Source organism: Octopus sinensis, linkage group LG23, assembly GCF_006345805.1.
Source record: "Octopus sinensis linkage group LG23, ASM634580v1, whole genome shotgun sequence".
Lineage (NCBI taxonomy): Eukaryota > Metazoa > Mollusca > Cephalopoda > Octopoda > Octopodidae > Octopus > Octopus sinensis.
The window spans coordinates 18,381,160-18,404,946 of NC_043019.1; the positions used below are offsets into that span (position 1 = coordinate 18,381,160).

Consider the following 23,787-nt stretch of genomic DNA (forward strand, 5'->3'; position numbering starts at 1 on the left):
TTCCTTTATATACACTCTCAAATTTGTCTCTCCTTCCATAATATACATTCTCGTCTTTGTCTCTCCTTCCTTCATATACACTCTCGTATTTGTCTCTCCTTCATTCATATACACTCTCGTATTTGTCTCCCCTTCATTCATATACACTCTCGTATTTGTCTCTCCTTCCTTCATATACACTCTTATATTTTTCTCTCCTTCCTCATATACACTCTCGTATTTGTCTCTCCTTCCATCATATACACTCTCGTATTTGTCTCTCTTTCCTTCATATACACTCTCGTATTTGTCTCTCCTTCCATCATATACGCTATCGTATTTGTCTCTCCTTCCTTCTTATACACTCTCGTATTTGTCTCTCCTTCCTTCATATACACTCTAATATTTGTCTCTCCTTCCTTCATATACACTCTCGTATTTGTCTCTCCTTCCTTCATGTACACTCTCATATTTGTCTCTCCTTCCTTCATATACTCTCTCGTATTTGTCTCTCCTTCCTTCATGTACATTCTCGTATTTGTCTCTCTTTCCTTCATATACACTCTCATATTTGTCTCTCCTTCCTTCATATACACTCTCGTATTTTTCACTCCTTCCTTCATATACACTCTCGTATTTGTCTCTCCTTCCATCATATACACTCTCGTGTTTGTCTCTCATTCCTTTATATACACTCTCAAATTTGTCTCTCCTTCCATAATATACATTCTCGTCTTTGTCTCTCCTTCCTTCATATACACTCTCGTATTTGTCTCTCCTTCATTCATATACACTCTCGTATTTGTCTCCCCTTCATTCATATACACTCTCGTATTTGTCTCTCCTTCCTTCATATACACTCTCGTATTTGTCTCTCCTTCCATCATATACACTCTCGTCTTTGTCTCTCCTTCCTTCATATACACTCTCACATTTGTCTCTCCCTTCTTCATATACACTCTCGTATTTGTCTCTCCTTCCTTCATATACACTCTCGTATTTGTCTCTCATTACATCATATACACTCTCGTATTTGTCTCTCCTTCCTTCATATACACTCTCGTATTTGTCTCTCCTTCCTTCATACTCACTCTCGTATTTGTCTCACCTTCCTTCATATACACTCTCGTATTTGTCTCTCCTTTCTTCATATACACTCTAATATTTGTCTCTCCTTCCTTCATATACACTCTCGTATTTGTCTCTCCTTCCATCATATACACTCTCATATTTGTCTCCCCTTCCTTCATATACACTCTCGTATTTGTCTCTCCTTCCTTCATATACATTCTCGTCTTTGTCTCTCCTTCCATCATATACACTCTCGTATTTGTCGCTCATTCCTTTATATACACTCTTAAATTTGTCTCTCCTTCCATCATATACACTCTCGTCTTTGTCTCTCCTTCCTTCATATACACTCTCGAATTTGTCTCTCCTTCCTTCATATACACTCTCGAATTTCTCTCTCCTTCCTTCATATACACTCTCGTATTTGTCTCTCCTTCCTTCATATACACTCTCGAATTTGTCTCTCCTTCCTTCATATACACTCTCGTAATTGACTCTCCTTCCTTCATATACACTGATATTTGTCTCTCCTTCCTTCATATACGCTCTCACATTTTTCTCTCCTTCCTTCATATACACTGATATATGTCTCTCCTTCCTTCATATACACTCTCGTAATTGTCTCCTTCCTTCATATAAACTGATATTTGTCTCTCCTTCCTTCATATACGCTCTCACATTTTTCCCTCCTTCCTTCATATAGACTGATATATGTCTCTCCTTCCTTCATATACACTCTCGTATTTGTCTCTCCTTCCTTCATATATGCTCTCACATTTGTCTCTCCTTCCTTCATATACACTTTCATATTTGTCTCTCTTTCCTTCATATACACCCTCTTATTTCTCTCTCCTTCCCTCATGTACACTCTCATATTTGTCTCTCCTTCCTTCATATATACCCTCTTAATTCTCTCTCCTGCCTTCATATACACTCATATTTTTCTTCCTTCCTTCATCTACACCCACTTCTTTGTCTCACCTTCCTTCATATACGCTCACACATTTGTCTCTCCTTCCTTCATATACACTCTCATATTTGTCTCTCCTTCTTTCATATACACTCATATTTGTCTCTCCCTCCATATACGCACTCACATTTTTCTCTCCTTCCTTCATATACACTGTCGTATTTGTCTCTCCTTCCTTCATATACACTCTCGAATTTGTCTCTCCTTCCTTCATATACACTCTCGTATTTGTCTCTCCTTCCTTCATAAACACTCTCGTATTTTTCTCTTCTTCTTTCATATACACCCACTTATTTGTCTCTCCTTCTTTCAAATACACTCTCCAATTTGTCTCTCCTTCCTTCATATACACTCTCGTAATTGTCTCTCCTTCCTTCATATACACCCACTTATTTGTCTCTCCTTCTTTCAAATACACTTTAAAATTTGTCTCTCCTTCCTTCATATACACTCTCGTATTTGTCTCTCCTTCCTTCATATACACTCTCGTATTTGTCTCTCCGTCCTTCATATACACTCTCATATTTGTCTCTCTTTCCTTCATATACACCCTCTTATTTCTCTCTCCTTCACACATATACACTCATATTTGTCTCTCCTTCCTTCATATACACCCTCTTATTTCTCTCTCCTTCCTTCATATGCACTCTCATATTTGTCTCTCCTTCCTTCATATACACCCTCTTATTTGTCACTCCTTCCTTCATATACACTCTCGTATTTGTCTCTCCTTCCTTCATATACACTCTCGTATTTGTCTCTCCTTCCTTCATATACACTCTCGTATTTGTCTCTCCTTCATTCATATACACTGATATTTGTCTCTCCTTCCTTCATATACGCTCTCGTATTTGTCTCTCCTTCCTTCATATACATTCTCGTATTTGTCTCTCATTCCATCGTATACACACTCGTATTTGTCTCTCCTTCCTTCATATACGCTCTCACATTTTTCTCTCCTTCCTTCATATACACTGATATATGTCTCTCCTTCCTTCATATACACTCTCGTAATTGACTCTCCTTCCTTCATATACACTCTCGAATTTGTCTCTCCTTCCTCCATATACACTCTCCTATTTGTCTCTCCTTCCTTCATATACGCTCTCACATTTTTCTCTCCTTCCATCATATACACTGATATATGTCTCACCTTCCTTCATATACACTCTCGAATTTGTCTCTCCTTCCTTCATATACACTCTCGTATTTGTCTCCTTCCTTCATATACACTAATATTTTTTCTCCTTCCTTCATATATGCTCTCACATTTTTCTCTCCTTCCTTCATATACACTGATATATATCTCTCCTTCCTTCACATACACTCTCGTAATTGACACTCCTTCCTTCATATACACTCTCGAATTTGTCTCTCCTTCCTTCATATACACTCTCGTATTTGTCTCTCCTTTCTTCATATACACTCTCGAATTTGTCTCTCCTTCCTTCATATACACTCTCGTAATTGACTCTCCTTCCTTCATATACACTCTCGAATTTGTCTCTCCTTCCTTCATATACACTCTCGAATTTGTCTCTCCTTCCTTCATATACACTCTCGTATTTGTCTCTCCTTCCTTCATATACACTCTCGAATTTGTCTCTCCTTCCTTCATATACACTCTCGTAATTGACTCTCCTTCCTTCATATACACTGATATTTGTCTCTCCTTCCTTCATATACGCTCTCACATTTTTCTCTCCTTCCTTCATATACACTGATATATGTCTCTCCTTCCTTCATATACACTCTCGTATTTGTCTCCTTCCTTCATATACACTGATATTTGTCTCTCCTTCCGTCATATACGCTCTCACATTTTTCTCTCCTTCCTTCATATAGACTGATATATGTCTCTCCTTCCTTCATATACACTCTCGTATTTGTCTCTCCTTCCTTCATATACGCTCTCACATTTGTCTCTCCTTCCTTCATATACACTTTCATATTTGTCTCTCTTTCCTTCATATACACCCTCTTATTTCTCTCTCCTTCCCTCATGTACACTCTCATATTTGTCTCTCCTTCCTTCATATATACCCTCTTAATTCTCTCTCCTGCCTTCATATACACTCATATTTTTCTTCCTTCCTTCATCTACACCCACTTCTTTGTCTCACCTTCCTTCATATACGCTCACACATTTGTCTCTCCTTCCTTCATATACACTCTCATATTTGTCTCTCCTTCTTTCATATACACTCATATTTGTCTCTCCCTCCATATACTCTCTCACATTTTTCTCTCCTTCCTTCATATACACTGTCGTATTTGTCTCTCCTTCCTTCATATACACTCTCGAATTTGTCTCTCCTTCCTTCATATACACTCTCGTATTTGTCTCTCCTTCCTTCATAAACACTCCCGTATTTTTCTCTTCTTCTTTCATATACACCCACTTATTTGTCTCTCCTTCTTTCAAATACACTCTCCAATTTGTCTCTCCTTGCTTCATATACACTCTCGTAATTGTCTCTCCTTCCTTCATATACACCCACTTATTTGTCTCTCCTTCTTTCAAATACACTTTAAAATTTGTCTCTCCTTCCTTCATATACACTCTCGTATTTGTCTCTCCTTCCTTCATATACGCTCTCGTATTTGTCTCTCCTTCCTTCATATACACTCTCGAAGTTGTCTCCTTCCTTCATATACACTGATATTTGTCTCTCCTTCCTTCATAAACGCTCTCACATTTTTCTCTCCTTCCTTCATATACACTGATGTATGTCTCTCCTTCCTTCATATGCACTCTCGTATTTGTCTCTCCTTCCTTCAGATACACTCTCACATTTGTCTTTCATTCCTTCATATACACCCTCTTATTTCTCTCTCCTTCCTTCATATACACTCATATTTGTCTCTCCTTCCTTCATATACACCCACTTATTTGTCTCTCCCTCCTTCATATACACCCTCTTATTTCTCTCTCCTTCCTTCATATACACTCATATTTGTCTCTCCTTCCTTCATATACACCCACTTATTTGTCTCACCTTCTTTCAAATACGCTCACACATTTGTCTCTCCTTCCTTCATATACACTCTCATATTTGTCTCTCCTTCCTTCATATACACTTTCGTATTTGTCTCTTTTTCCTTCATATACACTCTAGTATTTGTCTCTCCTTCCTTCATATACGCTCTCACATTTTTCTCTCCTTCCTTCATATACACTGATATATGTCTCTCCTTCCTTCATATACACTCTCGTATTTGTCTCTCCTTCCTTCATATACACTCTCGAATTTGTCTCTCCTTCCTTCATATACACTCTCGAATTTGTCTCTCCTTCCATCATATACACTCTCGTATTTGTCTCTCCTTCCTTCATATACACTCTCGAATTTCTCTCTCCTTCCTTCATATACACTCTCGTAATTGACTCTTCTTCCTTCATATACACGCTCGAATTTGTCTCTCCTTCCTTCATATACACTCTCGTATTTGTCTCCTTCCTTTATATACACTGATATATGTCTCTCCTTCCTTCATATACACTCTCGTATTTGTCTCTCCTTCGTTCATATACACTCTCGTATTTGTCTCTCCTTCCTTCATATACACTCTCGTATTTGTCTCACCTTCCTTCATATACACTCTCGTATTTCTCTCTCCTTCCTTCATATACACTCTCATATTTGTCTCTCCTTCGTTCATAAACACTCTCGTATTTTTCTCTTCTTCCTTCTTATACACCCAATTATTTGTCTCTCCTTCTTTCAATTACACTCTCAAATTTGTCTCTCCTTCCTTCATATACACTCTCGTATTTGTCTCTCCTTCCTTCATAAACACTCTCGTATTTTTCTCTTCTTCCTTCATATACACCTACTTATTTGTCTCTCCTTCTTTCAAATACACTCTCCAATTTGTCTCTCTTTCCTTCATATACACTCTCGTATTTGTCTCTCCTTCCTTCATATACACTCTCGTATTTGTCTCTCCTTCCTTCATATACACTCTCGTATTTGTCTCTCCTTTCTTCATATACACTCTCATATTTTTCGCTCCTTCCTTCATATACACTGATATTTGTCTCTCCTTCCTTCATATACACTCCCACATTTGTCTCTCCTTCTTTCATATACTCTTCCATATTTGTCTCTCCTTCCTTCATATACACTCTCGTATTTGTCTCACCTTCCTTCATATACACTCTCGTATTTGTCTCTCCTTCCATCATATACACTCTCATATTTGTCTCTCCTTCCTTCATATACACTCTCGTATTTGTCTCTCCTTCCTTCATATACATTCTCGTCTTTGTCTCTCCTTCCATCATATACACTCTCGTATTTGTCTCTCATTCCTTTATATACACTCTTAAATTTGTCTCTCCTTCCATCATATACACTCTCGTCTTTGTCTCTCCTTCCTTCATATACACTCTCGTATTTGTCTCTCCTTCCTTCATATACACTCTCGTATTTGTCTCCCCTTCATTCATATACACTCTCACATTTGTCTCTCCTTCCTTCATATACACTTTCGTATTTGTCTCTCCTTCCTTCATATACACTCTCATATTTGTCCCTCCTTCCTTTCTATACACTCTCGTATTTGTCTCTCCTTCCTTCATATACACTTTCGTATTTGTCTCTCCTTCCTTCATATACACTCTCATATTTGTCCCTCCTTCCTTTCTATACACTCTCGTATTTGTCTCTCCTTCCTTAATATACACTCTCGTATTTGTCTCTCCTTCCTTCATATACACTCTTATATTTTTCTCTCCTTCCTCATATACACTCTCGTATTTGTCTCTCCTTCCATCATATACACTCTCGTATTTGTCTCTCTTTCCTTCATATACACTCTCGTATTTGTCTCTCCTTCCATCATATACGCTATCGTATTTGTCTCTCCTTCCTTCTTATACACTCTCGTATTTGTCTCTCCTTCCTTCATATACACTCTAATATTTGTCTCTCCTTCCTTCATATACACTCTCGTATTTGTCTCTCCTTCCTTCATGTACACTCTCATATTTGTCTCTCCTTCCTTCATATACTCTCTCGTATTTGTCTCTCCTTCCTTCATGTACATTCTCGTATTTGTCTCTCATTCCTTTATATACACTTTCAAATTTGTCTCTCCTTCCATCATCATATACTCTCGTCTTTGTCTCTCCTTCCTTCATATACACTCTCGTATTTGTCTCTCCTTCCTTCATATACACTCTCGTATTTGTCTCTCTTTCCTTCATATACACTCTCATATTTGTCTCTCCTTCCTTCATATACACTCTCGTATTTTTCACTCCTTCCTTCATATACACTCTCGTATTTGTCTCTCCTTCCATCATATACACTCTCGTGTTTGTCTCTCATTCCTTTATATACACTCTCAAATTTGTCTCTCCTTCCATAATATACATTCTCGTCTTTGTCTCTCCTTCCTTCATATACACTCTCGTATTTGTCTCTCCTTCATTCATATACACTCTCGTATTTGTCTCCCCTTCATTCATATACACTCTCGTATTTGTCTCTCCTTCCTTCATATACACTCTCGTATTTGTCTCTCCTTCCATCATATACACTCTCGTCTTTGTCTCTCCTTCCTTCATATACACTCTCACATTTGTCTCTCCCTTCTTCATATACACTCTCGTATTTGTCTCTCCTTCCTTCATATACACTCTCGTATTTGTCTCTCCTTACATCATATACACTCTCGTATTTGTCTCTCCTTCCTTCATATACACTCTCGTATTTGTCTCTCCTTCCTTCATACTCACTCTCGTATTTGTCTCACCTTCCTTCATATACACTCTCGTATTTGTCTCTCATTCCTTTATATACACTCTCAAATTTGTCTCTCCTTCCATCATATACACTCATATTTGTCTCTCCTTCCTTCATATACACTCTCGTATTTGTCTCTCCTTCCTTCATATACACTCTCGTATTTGTCTCTCCTTCCTTCATATACACTCTTGTATTTGTCTCTCCTTTCTTCATATACACTCTAATATTTGTCTCTCCTTCCTTCATATACACTCTCGTATTTGTCTCTCCTTCCATCATATACACTCTCATATTTGTCTCCCCTTCCTTCATATACACTCTCGTATTTGTCTCTCCTTCCTTCATATACATTCTCGTCTTTGTCTCTCCTTCCATCATATACACTCTCGTATTTGTCTCTCATTCCTTTATATACACTCTTAAATTTGTCTCTCCTTCCATCATATACACTCTCGTCTTTGTCTCTCCTTCCTTCATATACACTCTCGTATTTGTCTCTCCTTCCTTCATAAGCACTCTCGTATTTGTCTCCCCTTCATTCATATACACTCTCACATTTGTCTCTCCTTCCTTCATATACACTTTCGTATTTGTCTCTCCTTCCTTCATATACACTCTCATATTTGTCCCTCCTTCCTTTCTATACACTCTCGTATTTGTCTCTCCTTCCTTCATATACACTTTCGTATTTGTCTCTCCTTCCTTCATATACACTCTCATATTTGTCCTTCCTTCCTTTCTATACACTCTCGTATTTGTCTCTCCTTCCTTCATATACACTCTCGTATTTGTCTCTCCTTCCTTCATATACACTCTTATATTTTTCTCTCCTTCCTCATATACACTCTCGTATTTGTCTCTCCTTCCATCATATACACTCTCGTATTTGTCTCTCTTTCCTTCATATACACTCGTATTTGTCTCTCCTTCCATCATATACGCTATCGTATTTGTCTCTCCTTCCTTCTTATACACTCTCGTATTTGTCTCTCCTTCCTTCATATACACTCTAATATTTGTCTCTCCTTCCTTCATATACACTCTCGTATTTGTCTCTCCTTCCTTCATGTACACTCTCATATTTGTCTCTCCTTCCTTCATATACTCTCTCGTATTTGTCTCTCCTTCCTTCATGTACATTCTCGTATTTGTCTCTCACTCCTTTATATACACTTTCAAATTTGTCTCTCCTTCCATCATATACACTCTCGTCTTTGTCTCTCCTTCCTTCATATACACTCTCGTATTTGTCTCTCCTTCCTTCATATACACTCTCGTATTTGTCTCTCCTTCCTTCATATACACTCTCATATTTGTCTCTCCTTCCTTCATATACACTCTCGTATTTTTCACTCCTTCCTTCATATACACTCTCGTATTTGTCTCTCCTTCCATCATATACACTCTCGTGTTTGTCTCTCATTCCTTTATATACACTCTCAAATTTGTCTCTCCTTCTATCATATACATACTCGTCTTTGTCTCTCCTTCCTTCATATACACTCTCGTATTTGTCTCTCCTTCATTCATATACACTCTCGTATTTGTCTCCCCTTCATTCATATACACTCTCGTATTTGTCTCTCCTTCCTTCATATACACTCTCGTATTTGTCTCTCCTTCCATCATATACACTCTCGTCTTTGTCTCTCCTTCCTTCATATACACTCTCACATTTGTCTCTCCCTTCTTCATATACACTCTCGTATTTGTCTCTCCTTCCTTCATATACACTCTCGTATTTGTCTCTCCTTCCTTCATATACACTCTCACATTTGTCTCTACTTCCTTCATATACACTCTCACATTTGTCTCTCCTTCCTTCATATACACTCTCACATTTGTCTCTACTTCCTTCATATACACTCCCGTATTTGTCTCTCCTTCCATCATATACACTCTCGTCTTTGTCTCTCCTTCCTTCATATACACTCTCACATTTGTCTCTACTTCCTTCATATACACTCTCGTATTTGTCTCTCCTTCCTTCATATACACTCTCACATTTGTCTCTACTTTTTTCATATACACTCTCGTATTTGTCTCTCCTTCCTTCATATACACTTTCGTATTTGTCTCTCCTTCCTTCATATACACTCTCATATTTGTCTCTCCTTCCTTTCTATACACTCTCGTATTTGTCTCTCCTTCCTTCATATACACTTTAATATTTGTCTCTCCTTCCTTCATATACACTCTCGTATTTGTCTCTCCTTCCTTCATGTACACTCTCATATTTGTCTCTCCTTCCTTTCTATACACTCTCGTATTTGTCTCTCCTTCCTTCATATACATTCTCGTATTTGTCTCTCCTTCCATCATTTACACTCTCGTATTTGTCTCTCATTCCTTTATATACACTCTTAAATTTGTCTCTCCTTCCATCATATACACTCTCGTCTTTGTCTCTCCTTCCTTCATATACACTCTCGTATTTGTCTCTCCTTCCTTCATATACACTCTCGTATTTGTCTCCCCTTCATTCATATACACTCTCGTATTTGTCTCTCCTTCCTTCATATACACTCTCGTATTTGTCTCTCCTTCCTTCATATACACTCTTATATTTTTCTCTCCTTCCTCATATACACTCTTGTATTTGTCTCTCCTTCCATCATATACACTCTCGTATTTGTCTCTCTTTCCTTCATATACACTCTCGTATTTGTCTCTCCTTCCATCATATACGCTATCGTATTTGTCTCTCCTTCCTTCATATACACTCTCGTATTTGTCTCTCCTTCCTTCATATACACTCTAATATTTGTCTCTCCTTCCTTCATATACACTCTCGTATTTGTCTCTCCTTCATTCATGTACACTCTCATATTTGTCTCTCCTTCCTTCATATACTCTCTCGTATTTGTCTCTCCTTCCTTCATGTACATTCTCGTATTTGTCTCTCATTCCTTTATATACACTTTCAAATTTGTCTCTCCTTCCATCATATACACTCTCGTCTTTGTCTCTCCTTCCTTCATATACACTCTCGTATTTGTCTCTCCTTCCTTCATATACACTCTCGTATTTGTCTCTCCTTCCTTCATATACACTCTCATATTTGTCTCTCCTTCCTTCATATACACTCTCGTATTTTTCTCTCCTTCCTTCATATACACTCTCGTATTTGTCTCTCCTTCCATCATATACACTCTCGTCTTTGTCTCTCCTTCCTTCATATACACTCTCACATTTGTCTCTCCCTCCTTCATATACACTCTCGTATTTGTCTCTCCTTCCTTCATATACACTCTCGTATTTGTCTCTCCTTCCTTCATATACACTCTCACATTTGTCTCTACTTCCTTCATATACACTCTCACATTTGTCTCTCCTTCCTTCATATACACTCTCACATTTGTCTCTACTTCATTCATATACACTCTCGTATTTGTCTCTCCTTCCATCATATACACTCTCGTCTTTGTCTCACCTTCCTTCATATACACTCTCACATTTGTCTCTACTTCCTTCATATACTCTCTCGTATTTGTCTCTCCTTCCTTCATATACACTCTCACATTTGTCTCTACTTTTTTCATATACACTCTCGTATTTGTCTCTCCTTCCTTCATATACACTTTCGTATTTGTCTCTCCTTCCTTCATATACACTCTCATATTTGTCTCTCCTTCCTTTCTATACACTCTCGTATTTGTCTCTCCTTCCTTCATATACACTTTCATATTTGTCTCTCCTTCCTTCATATACACTCTCGTATTTGTCTCTCCTTCCTTCATATACACTCTCATATTTGTCTCTCCTTCCTTTCTATACACTCTCGTATTTGTCTCTCCTTCCTTCATATACACTCTCGTATTTGTCTCTCCTTCCTTCATATACACACTAATTTTTGTCTCTCCTTCCTTCATATACACTCTCGTATTTGTCTCTCCTTCCTTCATATACACTCTCGTATTTGTCTCTCCTTCCTTCATATACACTCTCGTATTTTTCTCTCCTTCCTTCATATACACTCTCGTATTTGTCTCTCCTTCCTTCATATACACTCTCGTATTTGTCTCTCCTTCCTTCATATACACTCTCGTATTTGTGTCTCCTTCCTTCATATACACTCTCGTATTTGTTTCTCCTTCCTTCATATACACTCTCCTATTTATCTCTCCTTCCTTCATATACACTCTCGTATTTGTCTCTCCTTCTATCATATACACCCTCTTAAGTAAATGATAAATAATATGTGCAGGTGTAGCTGTGTGGTAAGAAATTTGCTCCCCAACCATGTGGTTCTGGGTTCAGTCTCATTGAATCGCACCTGGAGGAACTGTATTCTTCTATAGCTTTGGGCTGACCAAAGCCTTGTGAGTGGATTTGGTAGATAGAAAATGAAAGAAGCCGATCGTGTGTATGTGTATGTATGTGTGCGTGTAATATACATATATATATATATATATATATATATATATATGATTTACATGTGTGTGCTTGTGTTTGTCCCTGTCACACTGCTTGCCAACTGGTGTTGGTGTGTTTATGTCCCAGTAACTTAGTAGTTTGACCGAGCAAACTGATAGAATAAGTATCAGGCTTAGAAATATGTAGGGAGGTCGATTTGTGACACACATGATGGTTGTAGACAGTGTCACCCCATTGAAGCAGAGACCCTTGTCTTCAGCCTTCCATGAAAACATGTCGAGCTATGGGAAAATATTAACCTTGCTTGAAGGACAGGTGAGGGTTGGCAGTAGGAAGAGCACCTGGCCTTAGAAAATCTACTTTAACAATTTCTGCTTGACCTCTGGCAGCATGGAGAAATGCACATAAAAAGCAATGAGGATTGATCTTGTAAACTAAAGCTCCCCTGTAGTTCACCCCCACATCCTGTCACACTTAGGCTTAGAAACAATTGACAGAAAGTCAGGAGAGATAGATCGTGTTGCGTAGCTTAGTATATTTCTTCAACTATATAAATTAAATGTTTTGTAACAATCATGATATCAGGTTGAATAAAAAGGAAGAAACATTTTGAACCTTCAAGAATTTGTAGGGGATTTCTGCAGAGTTTTGAATTTTTCTGTAAACATTTCTTTGCAATTGTCTGATAATACAGACATAGACTTGCCCATATACATCAATAAATTAACATTGATATTTTATTGACTGTTGTTACAATCATCTGCAATTGATCGGTTGGTTTGGATGTTTTTTTGGTAGTTATTGTGATTTTTGTTGATATTATTGTTGGATTTATTACCGTTTTGTTGAACTTTTATTGTTTTTGTTTTAAAACATTCTATTTTTCTGCCTTTTGGCAGATTTGTTAACGGTTTCCCCATTGGGGAATTTTTTCTCTTCTTTGAAACTTTTTTTCTTATGTTGTGCATAAGCTCATCAGATGTATCTTCGTCACATGAAGATTTGAATGAACAAATTCAGGAGTTATACAGAAAATTGTTAAAAGACACAAAAGAAATGAAAATTACAGGTGGAAAACAAAAAGTTAACAACTTTATGGCTGTTGCCGGCGTCAACAGGGAAGACTTGAATCTTGGAAAACAAGATCTAGGCAAATTTAAAGGAATGCTTCAACGAGAGGTATATGCGATCAAACTTACCTCTCTCAGGGATGTGATGCATGATACCACTCAGAAAACTATCGTCTTTAAGACAGTATCAGTTAAGGTAAAAAAAAACTGGATAGAATAACCAATGAACAGGCAGGAAATTGCCTACAACCAATCTGGCAAGATATTGTGTATCTTGCCAGAGGGAATTAGTTTGCAATGATAGAGGTTCGATTCCGAATTGAAGATAAGGCCAGGCAACACTCAACGTCACCTCTGAGATCGAACAAAGTGGTGCTCCTACCTACCTACTTGGGAAGGTGAACTTCCCAGATGAAGATAGGAGAAATCTCACTGGAGGTCAACGCTGCCTGACTGGTAGTCGCTACTATCTTAGGCTTGGAGGATAAAGTGACAATTCTCCATACCACAAAAATTCACCAGCAAAATTGGCAGGGCCTAGGCCAAGAAATATTATTACAGGCCTTGCAAGATGACCTAGAATTGATTGCAGACACCATACGGGTAGAGGATGTAATGAGCCTGAGAGTAATGGTGGAGGGCAGAAAGCCAAGATGTTTTAAGTGCGGCCAAAAGGGGCACATAAGATTGGAGTGCTTTTCACCAGTAAAAATAAGCTCGCCCACCCACTGTGGAAACAGTCACACCTCCTACAGTGGCAGTGGTCAAAGAGACAAGGAGAGAGGAGCAGCAAAATATGAAAAGAAAGATGCAAGCCTTGGACAGGAAATGGAGTACAGTATCCAGGAGGAAAAAGAAAAGATCCCACCCTTCTTCCATGGACACTTGTCCCCAGCCCATGCTCACAGACATTGACACCCAAATGGCTTCCACAGTCACCAATACCCAGTCCTCCACCTCTAACACTAATCTCCCCTCTCCCCCTGAGTTACAAACATACATGCAGAATCCTCAAATTTCCCCCACCTCTCAAAAAAAGTTATATTACTGCTTATGATACAAACAATGAAAAGTTAAAAAAGGAAATTGCCATGTTACAAAATGTGCAAACGTTTACCAGAGCTCAAATCAATGAAATTCCCACCCACATACGTTTTATTTACATCGATGTGGGCCAACCACAAACATTTAAAAAAAACTATTTCCAGAGGAGGTTGGCCCTCTAAGAAAAACATTTTCAACAGCTTTGTTCAATAGACTCATCAACATGTTCCCACAGATTATGGATGATGAAGAGGGTTAAGCCTTCTCCAGTAAAGGCAAGACCGTTTTTTTGATTCTCTAAATGTAGGATGTATAAATGTGTGCAGCCTGGGATTGATCAGAAAGCAGGGTTACCTCTGTGATGATCTCAGGTCACATAGACTGGATGTTGTTATTACTGAAGCCAGACAGAGTGGACCGCAAGCTTTCTCACCCGTGCTAAACAACTACAAGAAAATTATTTCTCCATGTCAACTGGCAGGGACGGGTGGTGGTGTCGTGATTCTTCTCAGGAAGACTTTAAAGTTACTGATAAGAACAATTTTTGTTGACCCGGAGGGCAGGCTGTTCGTTATTGATGTGATGCACAGCAGTAGTAAATCCTTCAAGTTGGTGACTATCTACACTCCTTGTAGAGTGGAGCAGTCCAACTTTTTTCAAAGTCTTGAAAATTTTCTTGGCATGTCACACACTTTAGTGTTGTTAAGAGACTTTAACACAATCTGTTATGCATGTGTAGATTATGTTGGCTCAATTTCTGTTAGGAGGGGTAACTCATGCCTCAATGATCTACTCAGTCGCTTTCAGGTGGCAGACCATTACAGACTAGAATTTCCGGACGTTCCAGTGTGAACCTGGTCTAATAGTGACGGATCTTCTGGGTTTTACCTAGATACCAATAATAATAATAATAATGATGAAATTATTGTATACAGTGCTCTGGTGCATCACAACTTGTCAAAAGTGTGTATAAAGCATATGCAGTAATGTACAAATGTCTGGGAAGTGAACAGTGTATGAATCAGATACATGCTTGCATGTGTATGGAGGGGAGAAAATCAGGTGTAGTGTTGGCGAATCTCAGAAAGCATGGAAGTTTTGAAGGATGCAGTGCTCCGACAACTAACAACTGATGCCGGCTGTTTGTTCCATGCTTCAGCAACTCTTAGAGTGAAAAAATGTTTCCAAGAATAATGGGAGCTGTGCTGTTTTCTGATTTTGTAAACATGTCCACGGGTGTTAGGCAGGTGGAGTTTGAAAAGGTGCTCAGAGTTCTTGTTAGTAAGATGGTTAATAATTTTATGGGTGCCTGCCAAGTCAGCTACCAGATGTTGGAGTTTCGATGTGTCCATGTCCAGGGAAGTAAGGCGTTCGGAATATGGCAAATGCCTGATGGAGGGTATTCTCTTGGTTGCACGTCGCAGAACAGTTTCCAGACGATTAATATCCTGGGCAAGATAGGGGTTCCAGACCGGTGATGCAAATTCCAGGTGAGGCCACACCATAGCTATATAAAGCCTCAGATGGATAGCCGGAGAGCAGCTCACAAGGGACTTAGTGAGTGATGCCAAGACACCCTCAGCCTTCTTGACAATTTTAGCGATGTGTTTTGTCCAATGCAAATCGCTGTTGACAATAATGCCCAGGTCACATTCACAAGAAGACTTTTTGAGATTAGTGTTGTGGAGGGAGTGAGTAGACGCTGGGTTTTTCCTCCCAAAATGCATGGTGGTACATTTGTCCACAGCCAGCTTGAGTTGCCAGTCCATGATCCACTGCTGCATTGTGTCCAGGTATGCTTGCAATAGAGATCTATAGTGTACAGGATCTGACCTCTTTATTTCGAGGTACAGCTTGATGTCATCTGCATATTTCAGCACTGTGGCATTCTTTAAGTTGGCATCTATGTCATTAACATATGCAACAAATAAAAGGGGGCCAAGAACAGATCCCTGTGGTACACCAGATGTCATCTCATAAGGTGAAGAGTGCTGTCCTAGAACTGTGACAACCTCTTTTCGGCCGATAATGGAATGAGCAGTGGAATGAGCAGGAATCAACACTGTTATATAGGCCCGTGAGGTAGAGACCCAATGTGGCAATGATGCTACAATAAGGTCTTGGATGAGTCAGCAGGAGCATTTGATAACTGAACCCAAGGTAATGTGTAAGGTTTTTCAGGAGCATTTCGCCCAGCTTTTCAGGAGGGGCGGTGGACTGGAGCGTACGAGGGACATCACAGACTTTCTTGCCTGTTTGCTGTGCCTCTCAGGGTGGGAAGCAGAATGCTGTGAGGGATTCGTCACAGCTGCAGAAATAGAAGAGGCCTCATTGGACTGTAGCGGGAACAAGTCGCCGGGACTGGATGGTCTTCTCTATAAGCTTTATTACAGAATGCCAGACTTGTTTGGGCACCTGCTGGCATGCACCAACACCAACTGGCAGCAGAACAAGTTTATACCCAGATCTGTGAGCTGGGAGGTTGTGGAGCTGCTAAGAAAGGACACAAACAAGGGGGATAAGACAGACAATTTCAGGCCTATCACTCTGCTTAACTCAGAGTTGAAGATTTTGGTCAAGGTATTAGCTAAAAGGTTGGCACATGTTGCGGGTGGACTCAATTGGGGAAGCGCAAACTTGGGCCATTCTTGGCAGATCCATCCAGGACAATCTCCATCTTGTACGCTATACCTTAGAGAGGGTAAGTAGATTTTCTGGCAAGGGCAGGGCTTTGGTTCATTTAGACCAATCAAAAGCCTTTGACAGGTTTGACCATCAGTATCTGGTGACGGTCCTTGCAGAGTTTGAGCTTGGCCCATCATTCCATAGTTGGATCTTAACACTTTATAGCAACATTGAATCGGTCATTCAGGTGTATGGCTTCTTTTCAGAGCCATTCAACATCAAGTGTTCGGTGCATCAAGGATGTCCCCTTTTCCCATTTCTGTATGTGCTGGCTTTGGAGACTTTACTGCGGAAGTTGGAGGGCATGAGGGGTGTCCTGTGAGATCTCGGTTGTGGAAAATCACTTTTGGCATATGCGGATGACATCACCATCATCATCTCCAAAGTGGAACACCTACAGAGGGTAGGCAATGCCATTAAGGATTATGAGGCAGTAGCATGAGCTAAGATTAACTGTGATAAGTCAGTCAGCTTGCAGCTTGGCACCTGTAGAGGTAAGTCAATACATCCCAACAACATCATCGGTCATTGGACAGAGGGTCCGGTTAAGATGCTAGGGTTCTGGTTCGAGCCAGATCTCCAGACAGAGAAGAATTGGAGTGCGGTGGCGAGCAGGGTGGCTCACCTAACTCGGACCTGGTCTAAATGGTGGTTGTCCCTGAAAGGGAGGATGGCGGTTACAGATGTATTTATTGCATCTGTGATTACCTAGCACCTGACCATTGTGCCATGCCTGATTCGTGGCTAAACAAGATGGGGTGATTGCTGTACCGCTTTTTGTAGAAGGGCAAGGGTCCACATGTGAGGTGCTAAAGGGTTAGCTTGAGGTGCCTTGGCTGTTGATACATAGACATGTGCTGAGGCTGAGGCATCTGTGGCTCTACTTGGATGGTGAGTGGGTGTGGTCTCCGTTTGTCAGACTGATTCTTCCTAAGTTCACCAGTTTTGGTGAGTTAAAACTGTGGATTAAGTGTAGACCTAAGTTGGGAGTATGGCAGGTCAAATGTCAGCAGGCTCTCGTGCTTCTCTCTTACACAGGTAATGCCAGTGGTGAGGGTTCCACCTCGTCATTCTATAGAGGGTTAGTAGAGGCAAAGTATGACGATGTCCTGAGGGAAACCCTCAGCTTCGTTGAAATCAGCTTGCTGGTTTGTTCCGAAGAACATTCGGACCAGGGCCTATAGACAATTTCCAGAGGTCGCTGGCTTGGCAATGTTACCAAGTAGACTTGCCAGTTTGGGATAAACTCGCTAAGCATGGCTATTCTTGCAAGCCCACTTGCTCAAGATGCAAGCAAAGCAGTGAAACTGTTCTGCACACTATTGTGCAGTACCCGAGGGTATTGGAGATGTGGGTTTATGCTGAACATGTTTAGGAAGAGTACAGCTGTCTTCTGAGTCTAGAATAAAGATTCTTCCACCTCCCTCCCTTTCAAGGGAATGGAAGGTTTGTTTCATTGTGGTGATGGTGACAGCAAAAGAGATGGTATGAAAGTCGCATTTGAGAAGAACAGGGACAGGTGACTTTATCTCCAGCCAAGGGTTAGTAAACTACTTTATTTGCCAACTCAAAAGGAAAATAAGGATGGAAAGGAGCTGCCTGTGTCTGATTATGTTCGAGAAAAGATGGAAAAAAGTAGCGCCCATGTTAAGAGTAAATGTGACCCAATAAGGGAAGTCAAAAGGTCAAAAAAAAAAGGTTCAGTGGTTTGTAGGGTTGCACCCCATTCCCCACTTCATTTCTCATAATTATTTTATATTTGTTTATATATTTATTTGTTATTAAATTTTTAATCAAATGTTATCATTCAGAATAAATCACCCCGCTGACTCCTTGTCTGTCCCCTCTTTGTATAGTCCCCTGTGGATAATTAAAGAAAAAATCATCTGAAATGGAATAGTCAAATTGCAGTATTCAAGCAATTTTGCTCTTCATCTTCAAAAAAGGATGTAAAGCAGCTGAAACTGAATGCGATATCAACAAAATGTTTGGTGAGGAAATGACCAGTAAGTGGTCAGCTTGAAAATGGTTTAAACGATTTCACAGTTGAGACCTGAGCCTTGAAGATTGCAAGTGTAGTGGACGCCCATCTGTCATCAATGATGGTCAATTAAAGACTGTCATTGAGAAAGATTCACATAAAACAACACAAGAACTGGCAAAAGAACTTCAAGTGAGCTAGAAAACTGCCTGCAACCATTTGCATGAGATCAGAAAAACATAAAAGTTCAACAAATGGGTACCACACAATTTGAATGAAAATCAGAAAATGCACAGATATGAAATTTGCTTGTCATTTCTCCTCCATAACCAGGCTGATCCATTTCCCGATCGTATAGTAACTTGTGACGAAAAGTGGATAATAAATGTTCTTTGCAGTGGTTGGATCAAAATGAAGCAGTGGAAACCTTCCCTAAACCCAAGCCCTTCAAAAAGAAGGTTATGGTGACTGTTTGGTGGTGTTGTACTGCTAGACTCATCCACTATAATTTCTTAAAACCGGGAAAAACCATTACTGCAGAAACATATTTCTATGAAATTATCAAAATGAATGAAAGACTGATACTCCGCCATCCCAGACTGGTCAACAGAAGAAGGCCAATCATTCTTCAAGACAATGCTTGACCACACATATCACTGATGCTCCAGAAGTTGGAGGAACTTGGCTACAAAGTTCTTCCCCACCCAGCTTATTCCCCAGACCTTTCTCCTACCGACTACCATTTTCTCAAGCACCTTGATGGTTTCAAAAATCAAACTGATGCTGAAAATATGTTCAAAGAGTTCATCAGTTCCAGAACTCCAGATTTTTATGTTAGCAGAATAAACAAACTTGTAACTCGTTGGCAAAAATGTGTTGATTGTCATGGTACTTACTTTGATGAATAAAAATTCTGCATTGTTGAAATATATTGTGATGAATTTCATGTTTCAAAATGTTGCTAACCTTTAACTCAGCCTGATAAATATTAGCTCTCAAGCATTATCCATTGTTAATCTATTAATGATAATGAGCATTTAATCTATTTACTTATGTATTAGCTACCATCAAATCCACAGTTAATCTCATGCATTGTAATATATTGTTAAATCTCTGAGTTGACATTTCCCTCTTAATTTACTCATTATTCACTGATTGTTAAGTTTCTGGTTAATCCAGTTAACTATTGTTAATCTGTTCTTAAATATCTTTTAATCTGTTATCCAATGTTAATCAACTGTTTTCTGTTGCTAATCTATCCCAGGAAATCTCTGATGAACTGAAAGGTGAAGCCGGTTCCTTGTTAGCCTTGAAATGTGACCTCAACAATGAGTCTGATATCCTGTCTATGTTTGGGACCATCAAGTCCCATTATGGAGGAGTGGATGTGTGCATCAACAATGCAGGACTGGCCCACGCTGAGCCACTGCTTACTGGGGACACTAACAAATGGCGGGAGATGTTCAATGTAAGTGGTTTCTTGTCCTTGATTGCTAATGGAAGCAGCCAGCATAGAAAATATTGTTAGAATTATTTTTTGTTTCCAAGCTTCTTGTGGCAGTGTTATGTTGAGTTTCCCTGCCTTCAAAAATCTTGGTTCTCTGCAAGAATCTATGCCATGATGATTGATATTGAAGCATGGATCTTGAAAGTGGAAATTCTACAAAAGTTGCAAAAATATTAGCTCGAAAATGTAGGGTCCATGTGATCTGAAAATGTGCCTTGGTGCGAAAGGCATGAATCACCTGTAAGGAAGTTGGCTGCATTGATAAAGATTAATTAACTCAAGATTAATTAGGACTAGACATTTGGATGTGTCGTTTTCTTCATAAACTAAAATTAATTGTAACCTTGGAGACATATCACTGCTGAATGTTTTGTTTGTAATAGTTTATGCAAAGAGTGTAGAAATGGTTAAGTCCACCTGGGTAACAACATCTCCTTCCAATTTATTGTCAATGAAATAGCTTAACTTTAAACTGATACTCTGTTCGTTACGATGACAAGGATCCCAGTTAATCCGATCAATGGAATGGCCTGCTTGTGAAATTAATGTGCAAGTGGCTGAGTACTCCACAGACATGTGTGCCCTTAACATAGTTCTCAGGGAGATTCAGCAGGACACGGAGTGTAACAACGCTGGCCCTTTGAATTTTGCCAGCTGAGTTAACTGGAGCAACGTGAAGTAAAGTGTCTTGCTTGAGGACACACCACACCACTGGGTATTGAACCTAAGACCTTATGATCAGGAGCCTAATGCCCTGACCACTAAGCTACCCAGTCCAGATGGATCTAATTAGCTTAACTAGAAATTGAAGCTGGATCGTAGATAATACGTCCAGGACACCAAATCCAAAGCAATCCAATATCCTTCACTCGTAAAACTCCTGTCAATGTATTCCAGACATGCCCACCTCTAAGCGCTGGTTACATATCTGTACATGGAACCTCAAGAAATGATTAAATGCTATCACTTTCCATTTTTTGTCTGCAGGTGAATGTCTTGGCTCTTAGCATCTGTACAAGAGAATCTTTTAAATCCATGACGGAACGAAATGTGATGGATGGTCATTTCATCCACATAAATAGGTCTGCTATTTTGGTTTCTTATATGGTTTAGTGTGGGTGGGGTAACATAAAACACTGGATCCTAATCGGTGCTTCTGTTTTTGGGTGGCTTATGTTTTGCTTTCTTTGGGTGAGTTGCAGCACTTGCCCAGCCTGAAGAGCAACAGTCCCAAGTGAGTGACCAGCAATGGTAACATTGCTCCAAATGGGTGCAAAGTACCTCACAACAAACAGCACTTCAAAAATACTATTGTGTATCATTTCACGTCCGGGCCATGACTGCTGAGGACATGCGTAAACTCGCAAGGAATGAAGCCAGTATGCTCCGATGGATGTGTAATGTCTGTGCATACTCAACAGAGTGTTAGTTCCTTGAGAGAAAGGTTGGACCTAAGAAGCATCAGATGTGGTGTGCAAGAGAGATGACTGCGCTGGTATGGTCATGTGGCGAGAATGGATGTGGATAGCTGTGTGAAAAAGTGCCAATGATACTATTGTGTATCATTTCACGTCCATGTTACATGCTGTCATGGGTTGGACGATTTGACAGGCTCTGATGTGTCCAAGGACTGCTTCCTGCTCCAATGTCTGCTTTGGCATTTTCCTATGGTTGGATGCCCTTCCCAATACCAACCACTTTACAACCTGTGCTGTGAGGAGGAGTATCTTTATGGTTGGGGATGAGAGAAGGGGCCAGAGCAGAACAGGGCCCTTGCTGTTCAGGAGGAGCTACATGACTACTCCCTTTGTTTTCCCTGACTTATGAACTCTTAGCTTGTATGAAATGCTCTCTCAATGACTCATCTAATCAGTTTCTGAATCAAAACAGCTTGTCTGAATTTATCTGATTTTATTTCTATTTTGTGTTTATATTAAAACAAAACAAAAACCAAACCAAACTGTAGTATGTCTGGACACAGAGTGGTCGACTTACCAGATCTTCACTTCTACAGTGCAACTAAGTTTGCTGTGACCTCACTGGCCAGAGGACTCAGGAATGAGTTACGAAGACTCGAATCTGATATCAGAGTCACGGTAAGTAATGAGTCTACTTTTTAACTAAGCTTCACTTATATGTATATATGTGTGTATATAAAATTAATATAGACAGCAGTTAGCAATGTTTTACCAAAAAGGAAAATTATAATTGTCACTGAATGTGACTAGGGTGTTGAAAAAACACCAACATTGCTAGAAATAAGAGCTAAACCACTCTAATGCTTCTCTATTAGTATATATGTTTTCGTTATCCAAATTAGTGAATGATTTAGCGAATGGCTAATGTGTATACATAGAATTAATATAAACAGCAGTTTGCATTGTTTTACTAAAAACAAGAATTATAATCGTTGCTGAATGTGAATAAGGTGTTGAAAAACAGTTGCATTGCTTCCACATTAGAACATGTTAGCTCTTGTTTCTCGCCATGTATGTGTTTCTAACACCCTAGTCACATATAGTGACAATTATAGGTATATATATATATATATGCATGTATAGATATGTGTGTATATATATATGTATTGATATATATGTATATATATATATATAAATATAACCACTATGTGGTCGACTCTAGCACTAAAAAGAGATCCGCTAGGTTTCAGCCATAAAGAATTGTTTCCGATGAAAGTTAGCACAACTACTAGCGCAAACGAACAGGGCAAATAAAAATAACAAAAATGCAGATTAGTTCAGGACAATTGTTTCACTATTAATAAATTATGTAATTTTACTCACATAACATATCTGTAGCTCTTCAGCCGAACCCGTCCAGAATACAATTTACTCAACCGCACGCTAGATTTTACCATAACGATAAACACATGTGCAGTTCAGTCGATTGCATTCGCTGTTATAATTCAAGTGCCCCTGCCACAGCCCGCCAAAATTCACGGAAACAGATACTACATCCAAAATTAAATGTAGTATAATTACAATCAACTAATAAGGCTGAGAAAATTGGATACTAATTTAATAGTACATCCATTTAACACCAAGTGGCTTAGTGCATAAAAAACTTGGATTACGATAAATTTTATACATAAATATAAGAGAGTAACCACTATGTGGTCGACTTTAGCACTCGTGCTAACTTTCATCGGAAACAATTCTTTATGGCTGAAACCTAGCGGATCTATTTTTAGTGCTAGAGTCGACCACATAGTGGTTACTCTCTTATATTTATGTATAAAATTTATTGTAATCCATGTTTTTTATGCACTAAGCCACTTGGTGTTAAATGGATGTACTATTAAATTAGTATCCAATTTTCTCATCCTTATT

At 39.2% G+C, this 23,787-nt stretch overlaps 1 protein-coding gene and 1 long non-coding RNA gene across 2 annotated transcripts in view; one reads left to right on the top strand and one right to left on the bottom strand.

Moving 5' to 3' along the window:
- The window catches only part of LOC115223516 (dehydrogenase/reductase SDR family member 11), a 33,212-nt gene that overhangs the window by 5,987 nt on the left and 3,438 nt on the right, over window positions 1–23,787 (top strand). Inside the window, exons 3-5 of the mRNA XM_029794143.2 lie at window positions 20,198–20,401; window positions 21,428–21,522; window positions 22,407–22,536. Coding sequence (XP_029650003.1) covers window positions 20,198–20,401; window positions 21,428–21,522; window positions 22,407–22,536 — 429 coding nt within the window. The remainder of the gene's footprint in view (window positions 1–20,197; window positions 20,402–21,427; window positions 21,523–22,406; window positions 22,537–23,787) is intronic.
- Window positions 1,726–19,704, bottom strand: LOC118767662. Its single transcript, XR_005003580.1, has 3 exons — window positions 19,591–19,704; window positions 17,578–17,581; window positions 1,726–1,736 (listed from the first exon to the last, which is right to left on the bottom strand). It is a non-coding gene; the product is annotated as an uncharacterized LOC118767662 (long non-coding RNA).